Raw genomic sequence first — 13,361 nt, forward strand, 5'->3', positions numbered from 1 at the left:
AAAGGTCCAAGTACTCAAGAGAAAGAGACTCAGTTGACAAAAGATCACGTGAAGGTTTAGAAGGATAAATATAAGAAGTTTGTCTTCTGATGATTGATGACTAGTAAGATCATTGCAATAAATCTGTTGCTGTTCAAAAACTTACGGTACTTAAATTTTAGAAGGAAGAGGACATATCCGTTATGAGGTCTTGACTTACCTTCCAGAGGTAGAAGCGTGTAGAGATACCAGCAATCTTTCTCCGGGCCCATGATGTACGCGCGTCCGTCACCGAAGAATGAGTCCAGCAGTTCAACCTGAAAACAAGAAAAATACTTCATTATTATTGGACTGTTTGAATTTGTTTAGCCATGACTTTGCGATGAGCGTTGTATATTAAACGTGATGAAAAATCACATAAATCAATCAAGTATTAAATATTATATACCCGTTAGTCAGAAATGTGTAAAATATTGTTTATGGCATTGAAAAAAACAAATGCAAGTTTAGCATAGGTTTATCGCTAAGAAACCGATCTGTTCCAGACACTTTTGGGGAAAAACGTTGACAGTAATCCTTCATAATTGTCAAGAAATATTTGTTTAAATAACGAAAATGATTCAATTTTCAGTGTCAGCAATATTACGCCGCGAAACTGTTTTCATATTTGCGAACTTTAGATGGAAACTTCTGATATTAAATTCACAAGTATTCCGTTGGTATAAGTTTTAGAAATAACAGTTTTTGGCTCCTCAAACATTGAATCGAATCTGGTGTGATCTAAGAATCGCCTCCATAAACAATACGTAAAAGTAAGTACGATTGTCTTCCTACTAAAGAGCCATTAGAAATATCAACAACAACAGGCTGTAAATTTCCCATGGCTGGGCTAAGGCCACCTCTCCCTTTGAGGAGAATATTTGGAACATATTCCATCACGCTGTTCCAATGCGAATTGGTGGAATGCACATGTGGCAGAATTTCTATGAAATAAGACACATGCAGGTTTCCTCACGATGTTTTCCCACACCGCCGAGCACGAAATGAATTACAAATTAAGCACATGAATATTCAGTGGTGCTTGCCTGGGTTTGAACCCGCATCGGTTAAGATGCACGCTTTCTAACCACTGGGCCATCTCGGATTAGTTTCGTATATAAAGGCATGGATAAAATGTAATCTTACCTTAAACAATTTGTTTGTTTGGATAGTTAATTGTTTTAATTCACAGAACGCAATACGATGCTCGCATCTATTAGCCAGCATTACATACAATATTTTTATGACCTCATGGGACCATAACATTATATTATTTCCTTTTAAAAGAACAAGATGTATGTTGTTGTTGGAACGAACATGCTTTCGTTATATATTACGTATTAAATTACAGACACAATAAAATAAACTAAAAACCGAAAGAGGGAGAGGTTCTAATCGCCTAGAGAAGATATAACGCCTTTTCCTTACTTGCCGATTTTTGATAGTTCATTTCACTGTAAGCCGTGTTATTCTTTCAACATAAAATGGTCTTGGACTTAATTGACCTACGAGTAAAAAATGGAAAGCGATTGGATCAATTACGATTCTGGGCGTATGTTGAGCCACATAAGGTCATTAACTATTCATTGATTGAGTAGTCAAGGCCTTACGTGATAGTAAGGTAGCGGCCCAAACACTAATTTGGTGGGCGGCATTTTCTTCTACAAATAAGTAAATGCTTAGAAAAACGTTGGATATTCTGCAATAATGCATATAAGTTCCTTTAGATAGAATACCATCTACGAGTCATCAATTTAAATAACATATTCGATGTTGAACACACATATAACTTTTCCGGTACTGGCATTACATTGTGGAAGGTGTTAGCCTCAAACTTTTAGGACGGGAGGCCACCGCTGGGCTAATCTAGCAGTGAGAAATCATAAAAGTCTAAAGCATTATCTGCATATAACAAGTTTATATATTGTAATTAATCTAGTCGGAAACCGCAGGGCAGAGCTCATTCATTACTTCAAGAATTATTTTATTGTAATTTCCATAATGAAATATACGAGGAAAATCTTACAAAACAATCGGAAACATTGGACACACTGTAGGTAATGTGATACAAAACATATAACGGTTATATAAACATCGTATATAATAGATATATTAAGTTAAGTACATACGTAGTTTCGAATCCAATTTACGAGGCGATAAAATATTAAAATTGCACACATTGAAAGTGATCGTTACATTAAGTATTTATTAATTAATTTATTTGCATGTGTTTGATTTATTCGTGTGTGTGTATAAATATATATTATATGGAAATTTAGTGTGAGTTTCCGAACGTCATACGTCAAGCTGTCAGATTGTTTTCAAATTAATTCACTTTTGGCGGGAGGCAGCGCGAAATACGTTAATTTTTGTAATAATATTAACGAATCAGAAATTGATTAAAGCATTTTGTTTTTAATTATTATTAATTTATAAATGTAATTGTCTTTGAAAACCTTGTTTAATACTAATTGTGGAGAGATTTAAATGACACTCATTTCTCAATTCTAGGCGAGCATTGTTGCTTGAAATACATAATTTACCTAGCTCAGGGCGTGTTTTGATTGTATCTTTGTAAATGACGTGAATTGTTCTCACATCTTAATTTATATAAATGACATCAAAGTGGAGTTTTTATCGTTCATATTCATACAATCAATAACTTAAAAAAGAGTAGGTATACGTATGTACTCTCTCATCGGTTAAAGATAGATAAAGTTCATCAAGTTTTATATTCAATTTAAAGTAAAATGACGTTAGGAGAGTCTTATAAGAGCCTATTTGAATTAAGTACATGTTAATTTTGATATAGCCTTTTGAGAACATCTTAACGTCTTCTATTAGATAGTATTTATATAATCTATACTAATATTATAAATTTGAAATGAACTCTATCTGTCTGTATTGCTCTTTCACGACCAAACCAATGTACCCAATTTGATGAAATTTGGCGTGAAGGAAACTTGAAATAAAAGGATGGACATAGGCTTTTTTTGTCTGAAACATAGAAATCATCCCCCGTAAAACGCGAGCGAAGACGCAGGCGACAACCAGTTGGAAATAATACAGTATGTATGCCTGAGCAGGATATCCAATACGGAACACTCGGTATTCGAAATTACACATATTCTTGGTGGTAGGGCTTTGTGCAAGCCCGTCTGGGTAGGTACCAGCCACTCATCAGATATTTTACCACTAAACAACGGTACGCAGTATTATTGTGTTCCGGTTTGAAGGGCGAGTGAGCCGGTGTAACTACAGGCACAAGGGACATAGAATCTTAGTTCCCAAGGTTGGTGGCGCATTGACGATGTAAGGAATTGTTAATGTTTCTTACAACGTCATTTTCTATAGGTGATGGCGACCACTTACCATCTGCTCAGCCTCAGCTCAGCCATATGCTCGTCCGACAACATATTCCATAAAAAAAAACACCAATTGTAACATGTTTTCCAAAAAAAAAGACTTAAGTCATATGCTAAATACCTAAAAGTATAGTTCTTACATATCACGTGCTGTTTTGCCAATTATTTAAGAACAAAGGCAGACGAACATCACTAGAGATCCACGTGTTCATCTCAAGTCACCTCGGCTCGGGTGTTCAAACGTCGCCCTGAATTGACGATAAAACACACGAGTTCGAGACACAAGTGTACATATTGTAATTTTTACGTTATCAATTCTTAGAATTTTCAACTTAGTAGAGTTTGCTCTCTGATCTTCGCTAGCTGATAAGTGTGTTCGTCACTGATATATTTAACTGTACTCGCTTATATGTATATGTGCGTATCATTATTAATATGACGACCTCTGTGGTCGAGTGGTGTGTACACCGGTTTTCATGGGTACGCCACTCTGAGGTCCCGGGTTCGATTCCCGGCCGAGTCGATGTAGATTACCATTAGTTTTCTATGTTGTCTTGGTTCTGGGTGTTTGTGGTACCGTCGTTACTTCTGATTTCCATAACACAAGTGCTTCAGCTACTTACATTGGGATCAGAGTAATGTATGTGATGTTGTCTCATATTTATATTATTAATTAATTGCTATTTTTTATTAATATTTATCGATGTACCGATCACTAAGTTTGTTTATTGTTATAATATTGAGATAGTAAGTTATATGAGAGCCGAGATGGCCGAGAGCCAGTGATTAGAACGCGTGCATCTTAACCGATAATTACGAGTTCAAACCCAGACATGCACCACTAAATTTTCATTTGCTCTATTTGTGTTTATAATTCGTCTCGTGCTCGACAGTGAAGGTAAGCGTCGTGAGGAAAACTACATGTGTCCTGCACTTGATATGCTCCTAAACTTTCCCTCAAAGGGAGAAGAGGCCTTAGCCCAGCCGTGGGAAATTTATAGGCTAATAATGTTGTAGATAGTATGTTTAGTAACATGATTATTACTTGATATATTCTGCACCAAGCTTAAAAACAGAACAGCTTATGAAACTGCCGTTAGTATCAAGTTACTATTAATACTTATATGGTGTTCTAGCAAAGAAATAGTCACGGTTATGGGATGAACGGTAAAGGAGCTTGATGTACTGTACCATGAATAGGTTAAATCAAAGTGGATAGGAAGAAAACGGGCCATTACGATTCGATTGCGGAACGAGTGTTCCGTGATAAAGACACTTTCTATCTGTCTGGTGGTACGATATGCAACTTTAAATGTTAGGGTTTACGGTTTTTTTTCCTTAAATTGTGTAACAAGATTAGACAGTGCTAATCGCCTTCTTTTATTTATTTAACTTTGATTTATCTGCCACTATTAACTGTTTCGGCGAGATGATTAGTGATAAAATTTTGAAGGAGGCATACAAATAACTTTGTTTTGTGTCATTGCCATTGGAAACTATAGCATTATATTTTATTTGAATATATCTTAACCTAATTTAAATTAATTAAAGGTGAAAAAACACTTCGTATGAATTCATAGAAAACTTTTAATGATTAAATAAAGATAGTTAGAACATATTTCGGCGTTATGTTAGTAAAGTATGGATATGTGTTTAAGAACATTGCCTTGCAATCTAAAAAATAAACAAGATAGCTATGTTATAAAACAAAAGGCAGATAATGAGTACAAGTTTCCGGAAGTGCGAAACGAATCTCCTTTCGTTAATACCTAAGTCAAAACTGCTGTAACTTTAACTGCTCTAGCGTGAATTTATTACGTATTCTTTAATCAATACTTCAATTTAATTTCATTCATCTCCATCTTCAAAAGCAAAGGCTACGGGCTTCATAAGAAAACGCATCCAAACAAACCCTTTTATTTATTTTTACGAAATATTTCATACACACGACATAATTCCAGATCCAGTAAGCCGAACTGACAATATACACAGAAGTCGTATTGGATATTTTGTGAAGGTGTAGCTGTGTGTGTGAATAGCTATAGGAGCAAGTTCACGCACACGACAGTAATCCGAATCCAGTAAACACACAACCCAACCGCGATGGGCATGGTATAAACGAAAACGATCCCGTAAATACGGACCTTGTGTAAATGTGCACCTATTCAAAACCATAAATCAAATATATACTTTATTCGAGTTAGCTTTTACAAGCACTTTTGAATCATCATTTAACAACTATCTTAAGTGAAGCTACCACCGGTTCGGAAATTAGATTCTACCAGTAACAGCCTATAATAATTTTCTTACTACTGGACTAAGGCCTTCTCTCCCATTAAGAAGAGGTAAAGTAAAAAAGTAACAGCCTGGTAAATTTCCCACTGCTGGGCTAAGGCCTCCTCTCCCATTAAGGAGAGGGTTTGGAACATATTCCACCACGCTGTTCCTAATAAACTAAATCTACTGTTTACAAACTAGCTTACCTCCGAGTCAAAGTTGTCATGAGGCTTCAGTTGCGCAGTAGGTCTTGCGAACTCCCTGCGCGAATAGAACACGTTCTGCACGCGGGAGTGCCCTGCGGTCTCCTGGGCCAGCTGCAGCACAGCACGCACGCAGCGGAGCGGCGTTGTCTTGCCGCAGGTCTTCAGGATCCAACGACGACGGGATACGAACATGCTACTCTCACTGGAACAAAGAAAACCCCCATAAGTATCATACTTCAATTCGTTTTATTTTTTATCAGACAGGAGGCAGGTAATTTGAATATAAAACATCACTATCGCTCAAGACATTGGCGCTGTAAAAATTTAAGGAATCTCCTACATCTCCTTGGGAACTATGAGGTTTAACGCTTATCAAAATCGATGAGCCGAGATGGCCTAGTGGTTAGAGCGCGTACATCTTATTCAACGATTGCGGGTTCAAGCCCAGGCAAGTACCACCAAATTTTCATGAGTTTAATTTGTATATATAATTCATCTCGAGCTGGGCGGTGTTGACAATCATCGTGAGGAAACCTGCATTTGTTTAAATTCAACGAAATTCTGCCACATATGAATCAATCAACCCGCAATCGAGCAGCGTCATGGAATATGCTTCTAACCTTCTCCTGAAAAGGGGAGACATTTGCTCAGCAATGGGACATTTACAGACTACAACTATCAAGCGTCTTTATACGTATTGTCAATCTCATTAAGATGTATGTGTTATTTGCGTTCTTATATATGTCACACTTAGATAACTAGAGTGTTGGCCATTGTTATATGTGACAAATAAAGATATCATTAGTATCATGATTCATTTCATCCTATACATATTTAGTGCACTAATTCCAAGGCGTGACCAATTAAGAGTAATTGGGCTAAGAAGGCTGACCTTGTTTCTTTGTTTCCTAAAAGTTGTTGATGTTTTTATGTGTGTATATTTATATCAAAATCAAAATATACCTCAAGTAGGCTTTACAAAGCACTTTTGATTCATCGTTTACCACCACCGGTTAGGAATGCAGATTTTAGCGAAACTACGTGGTTGTCGATAAAAATCCTATCTTAATTTATTTCGGACGCTTATATATTTTTTCTATGTTTTAATATTAAGATATTTAAATAATATTTAAATATTACAGATACAAAAACTACGCGAAAATATAGTCATCGTTTTTGTTGCCATAACAAAAAAAAGTCACGAAACGTGTTATAGGGTTTTATTTTTAACCAATGGCTACATTAGCAGAATGACCATAGACAAGGAAAGTTTTTTTTATTAAATACTTGCAAATATTTATGCCCGTCCATTTTAACACGCGCGTTAATGATATCATATAAATATAATTTATTATTATAATTACACACTGATGATGTAGCTTTCTGCTAAAAAAAATAGAATAGAATCATTAATTCTGGATTCTTCCCAGCATAAAAACAAATATTAACCTCTTTAGAATATTACTAGAACATAAATGTACTTGTGACACTCGTTACGCATAAATTTTAGATTTCAGCACTTTATCATCATATTCAATTTAAATGTACTGGAAACAATTTATGATTTTAAAAAAGGTTACAAAGATAACTCTCAAAGTGATATTCATATCGTGATTAATGTAAAATTATATTTAGACATATTAAACCTATATATAATATTATAAATAATGCAAACGTACTATGTAAATAACTTCATATGATATAATTGTTTAAAGTTCACTTGCTAGATTTGACTATGTGATAAGTTAAATTAAATAAAAGCTTCTACAAAATAGTAATCACTAAGTTCCTTGTAAATTCTATTCAGTAGAATAACATTTTTTTATGTTATAGATTGGCGGACGAGCATATGGGCCATCTGATGGTAAGTGGTCATCATCACCCATAGACAATGACGCTGTAAGAAATATTAACTATTCCTTACATCGTCAATGTGCCACCACCCTTGGGAACTAAGATGTTATGTCCCTTGTGCCGATTTTCGAATAATGACATTCCGAATAAATTACAATTATACGAGTATATTAAAGTGCTTGTTATACTTAATAAGTAATAACTTTAACATTAACTAAGTTAATGAAAAAAAAAAAAACAAACTATTTTAAATTAAGAATGAACTAAATGATATAATCTTGAATATCTTGCACGAGCTAGAAAAAATCGCAGATGATAATAAATCTAAGTCAGAAGGTTCAAGGCTTCTATTGATGATAACTAAAATATCCTGGTACTCATAGTTCGACCACATTCTACATAAATATATCTGATAAGGAACAGTAGCAAAATTAGGATTGATAGCGTAAAGAGCAAAGGTTAACATAATGTTTATATACGATAAATTTATAATCTGTTTCGAACAACCAAAATAAAATTGCCGATAATAGTTCGATCAGTGCTATTTGAACTCTAAAATCATTCGTCAGTGTATATGACAGTTTTTTTTCTCTTAAGTGATAAACGTAAGAAGCTTATCGGAATGAGCATTCATTAATTGAATGTTGGCTATCCGAGACCTATTTATGAGCTTCCAAGAGCTCATGCAATGCAATGCGATGATCTCTAAATTTTAAAATATTTGGCTTAAGTCTAAAGTTTTATCTAGTTATTGTTTTATAATGTTGGTAGGTTTGATGTGCACCTGTGACCACTTATGAGGTGGCCTAGTTTTTATTTACCTACTTAGGTGTATGCAGACTTTACCGCTGTTTTTTTATGGAATAGGTTGGCGGATGAACGTATGTGCCATCTGATGGTAAGTGGTTACCATCACCCATAGACAATGACACAGTAAGAAAAATTAACTCTTCCTTACATCGTCAAGGCGCCACCAACCTTGGGAACTAAGATGCTATGTCCCTTGTGCCTGTAGAAACACTGGCTCACTCATCCTTCAAACCGGAACTCAACAATGCTGCGCACTGTTGTTTAGCGGTAGAATATCTGATGAGTTTGTGGTACCTACCCAGGCGGGCTTGCACAAAGCCCTACCACAAAGTAATGCTGTAATAAACAGTTATCATACATATACATACATCCAACAATTGTTACAGTGACATTTGTATTGTAAATTCAATCAGCATTATACATAATATTATGAATCATTATTTTAAAGAAATATAATAACTTTGGTTTCTGTTACAAATTGGAAAATTTCTGCACAACATCGTCCAAATGATCAGAGGAGTTTCGTCTCATAGTATACATGTGTTTTAAACATAAAAATATATTTTTTTGCATATAAATGTGTGGAGATAAGTCGTTCTTGAATTATGTTGATCTACATATACACGAATATAGAAAATGTATTGTATCTGTTGCCTTTATTAATAATAAATATGAACACATATGTAGATAACATTTTTTTATAATACTCTGCGGTTTATCTTAAACAAAGGTTACGCAAGTACGCCAAGCACTACTGAAATTTCTTGAACTTAATTTGTGTTTATAAATAATTCATTACGTCATATTAACGAAACGTAGATCATGAACGCGCTATCGAGAATTGATTTTTCTTTCACTGTAATTATTTTTGTGGTGTGTGTGGAACTTTATGGTAAAAGATTCCATAAAAGAATGGCGTTTCAACAGGGAAATGCAACGAGCAAATCCATCAATCAAATCATCAAAATACAGTTTAGTGGCAATTTTCAACGCTCTCATGATTACTGCATTAGCTATTTATAATTTCGATTCGTAAATACTTTTCTATTTAAACAAGTACGTATATAGGAATTGATCGTTATATTGGCAATATGTGCACAGGTGTTTACTGAAACAGCAATGAGCTGGGTGCACGACCTTATCAACAGCGGTTTTTTTTATTTCATGTACCACGAAGATACATCTTTGATACTATTCTCAGTAAGTCAAAACTAAATGTTAAGTTTTACGTAAAAAAAGGCTTCTTAATTTAAATATTATTATTTAATATTAAACAGACATCGATCATACGTTATCAGTTTTTAAACAGCGTTACGTAATATTGTTATCGTTTATTGAAACGAATCAATCGCTATTGACTTGAGTGGACAGTCTGAGCGTCTGGATATTTAATGCCTATTTGTGATGCTTTGTCATATCTAGATACTACATATAATCACTAGATTTTATAATATTCGATGAATCATACTAATATTATAAACGTGCGGTCTGAAACTAATATTATATACATTAGTTTTTTTAATAATCTTGTTGTGTTCCGATTTGAAGTGTGAGCGAGTCAGTGTAAGTACAGAAATGTACAAGGGACATATCCTCTTAGTTCCCAAGGACGGTGGCGCATTCGTGATAAAGAGATTGGTTAATCCTTTTTAAAGCGTCAATGTTTATAGGGAGTGATGATCACTAACGATGTGGCAAAGCTTATCCAAATGACTATTTTATATATACAGAAGAATATATTAATAATTTGGCGTATATACATTAAAACACTTAGTACACACATATATAATACAATGTGTGTATACACAGCCGAAATAGTAATTTTAGTTTTAAGTATTCTCTATATCGAAGATCTTAGAAGCTTCAATGGCGGAACTAAATAAAAATAAACAACTTTGACCTTGAATTGTGATGACATCATGATTATGGATTCATGAAAAAACGTCAACGCAGTTACTGTCGGTACCATGGCAGATAAAATAAATTGGATGTAAGTAGTTATGAAGAACGATGTATTAGGAAATATTTATTAAAATGTTAGCTTATTCCGCATTATAAATAACTAGCTGACGGCCCCGGCTTCGCACGGGTGCAATGTTGGTACTAAATATACAACAGATTTTTTCTTGTTGTCACACTATCATAAAAACCTAAACAAAATCAGTTGCGTAATTTTAAAGATCTCAGCGTGTATAGGGACAAATTGCATTAGGCGACTTTGTTTTATACTATGAATAGATAATGAACATGTAATGAAAATAAAACCTTGTAGTATCTTTGTAAAAAAGCCATAGTGCCCAAATTAAATTAAGAAATTACTAATACTCCTATTTACCCCTCCATTAAAACTTAAAGCTTGTGCTAGGAGTAGGTATGACATTAAGGGATTAGGGTCGATCCTAAGAAGGCCATTAAGCCACTAGGCTATTCACACTATTATTATCAAAAGTGTTAAAAAAACAAATACATAATACATTAAAGTATCCGTATATATTCATTGTACAGTAACAGCCAGTAAATTTCCCACTGCTGGGCTAAGGCCTCCTATCCGTTTGAGGAGAGGGTTTGGAATATATTTCACCACGCTGTTCCAATGCGGGTTGGTGGAATGCACCATGTTATCCTTCACCGCCGACGTCGAGATGAATTATAAACACAAATTAAGCACATATGTATAGTGGTACTTGCCTGGGCTTGAACCCGATATCATCGCTTAAGATGTATCATGTACGCGTTCTAACAACTGGGCTATCTCAGCTCATATATTATATATTCATTGAGATGATATATAATAGCTTATCAGTTAAATCTTATTAATCCTAATGCAATGAATCGGCTGACCTCGTTATGCATCGCTTATCAGCTGTGATAAGCTCATAAAACGAAACTCGTATAACCACGTGGAAACTCAGAGACAGAGATATTATGACTGTATGAGTTAACGACATATTACGATAAGGATGTACATTATATACATTGCTAAGAGTCTTTATAACGTTCACAAAAAAAAAATGAATAAACAAGATTGTATTGCATTTTTTACTCTCTAAGCGAATGCATATCATAGTAAATACATAGTATCAAAAAAACATTTTTATTGTGTGCTCCGAGGTTTGAACCTGTTACCTCTGAACTTCACATGCACAAGAAAGCCAATAAATCAATTAGGCTTAACTTTGTTTAATAGCTAATAATTGGCTGTTAACTATGATACTTGAAGCTCGAGTCTCAAGATTTAAAAAAAAAGGAATACTAGGGCTGTATCATGTACGATAAACTTATCGGGAGAATTTACATTTCGAATCGCGCTTAGTTCAAATAGTTACCATTTGCGGATATATCCGCGTGGTTTATTGTACGTCTTATCAGCGCTGTGACAACGACTATTTAATATCACGATTAAGTAGCTGAAACATGAAAATGTTACAAACAAACTTATTTTCCCACTTATGATATTGTTGAGTCCTGTAAAACAACTAGTAAAAATTGTATCCATAATTTAAATAAAGTATATTTTAATTTAGATATTTATTTAAAGAGTTTATATATAACCTTTTTAGATTCACTCTTATCAGAAAAAAATAATACCTTTGCCTAAAAAAATGTAATCAATCAATCAAACCGTAAATCGCAAAACAGTAGGGCTGGCGTTGGTATAACTGCGTCACTCGTGCAGCGAGCGCGCAGGCTCCGATCAATATCGTCGTATATATGCACTAGGTACGGACTACGGTACACTGATTAGGTTATACGATGGCTCTCCTTGTTTGTAGCATTCAATTTATAACGCACACATGCATTTTATCATAAATCAATATAGCTATTCTGAAACATGTACGAAGCTCACCGTAGAACAGTTATACGTGATATTGACTGTAATCGAGTATTGCCAGCACTAAAAATGTTTATAAGTTTTATAAAACTACAAAAATAATTAAATATTATATATTATTAATAAAATAATTCTTTGTTTTGACACATTAAAAATACTATTAATGGAAGTGTTTCCATTTATTCATTTTTTTTTCACCAGATATAATCAAAATGGTTAAACAATGTACATATAGGTACTATCACTTTCCTACTTTTAAAAATTCCGTTTCCGTTTACCAAAATTAAATAAATTTAAAATAGTCCCCGCTTTTTTATTTTTACTTTATAGTTACACGTATTTAGTCATCTAGCAACACTGATCTGTTTTTTAAGCATGACATTTTTAGACTCGGGGATTGAATCTAGAACTTAGACCTACAACTACAATAATAGCTTCTATACCATTCAGGCAGGTTATCACAGTCCTGGGCTAAGGGCTCCTATTCCTTTGAGGAAAAGGTGGTTTTCAGATAACTTCACCACACTTTTCAATGCAGGTTGCAGAAAGTCATTGAAATTAGACATATGTCGGTTTCTTCATAATGAATTCGACATTTAAAAAAATATATACACATGTAATATCATTGGTGTCTCCTGAATTTTAACCTGAATCATTGGCTAAGATGTTCGTTTTCTAAATAATTAGAAAACTATACCTTTGACACGTAAAACATTGCCAATCTTAGGATATGCCAATTATGCAGCCATCGCTCAAAACACTCGCGCCAGAAATAATATAAAGGCATAAGCTAAGTTAACGAAATAAACTTTAAAATCACTATCAAGTAATCTTATATGGCTACGTTAAACGTATCATTAATATCATCATAGCTTCCGACAAGATACGAATAGAAAAACATACACCTAAGCTTATAGCGGAGATCTTAAAGTAACACGTGTTACGTCCACGCTGTTTGACAGTGGCCAAAACGCGTTTCTGCAAAACAAATACAATTAG

General features: G+C 34.2%; 1 protein-coding gene across 1 annotated transcript in view; it reads right to left on the reverse strand.

Annotated features, from left to right (window-relative positions):
• The window catches only part of LOC124536656 (S-adenosylmethionine decarboxylase proenzyme), a 39,236-nt gene that overhangs the window by 4,893 nt on the left and 20,982 nt on the right, over positions 1–13,361 (reverse strand). The window contains exons 3-4 of the mRNA XM_047113205.1: positions 5,867–6,068; positions 200–296 (exon numbers count right to left, since the gene is read on the reverse strand). Of these exons, the coding sequence (XP_046969161.1) occupies positions 200–296; positions 5,867–6,068 (299 nt within the window). The remainder of the gene's footprint in view (positions 1–199; positions 297–5,866; positions 6,069–13,361) is intronic.

Source organism: Vanessa cardui, chromosome 17 (genome assembly GCF_905220365.1).
Source record: "Vanessa cardui chromosome 17, ilVanCard2.1, whole genome shotgun sequence".
In the NCBI taxonomy this organism is placed as follows: Eukaryota; Metazoa; Arthropoda; class Insecta; order Lepidoptera; family Nymphalidae; genus Vanessa; species Vanessa cardui.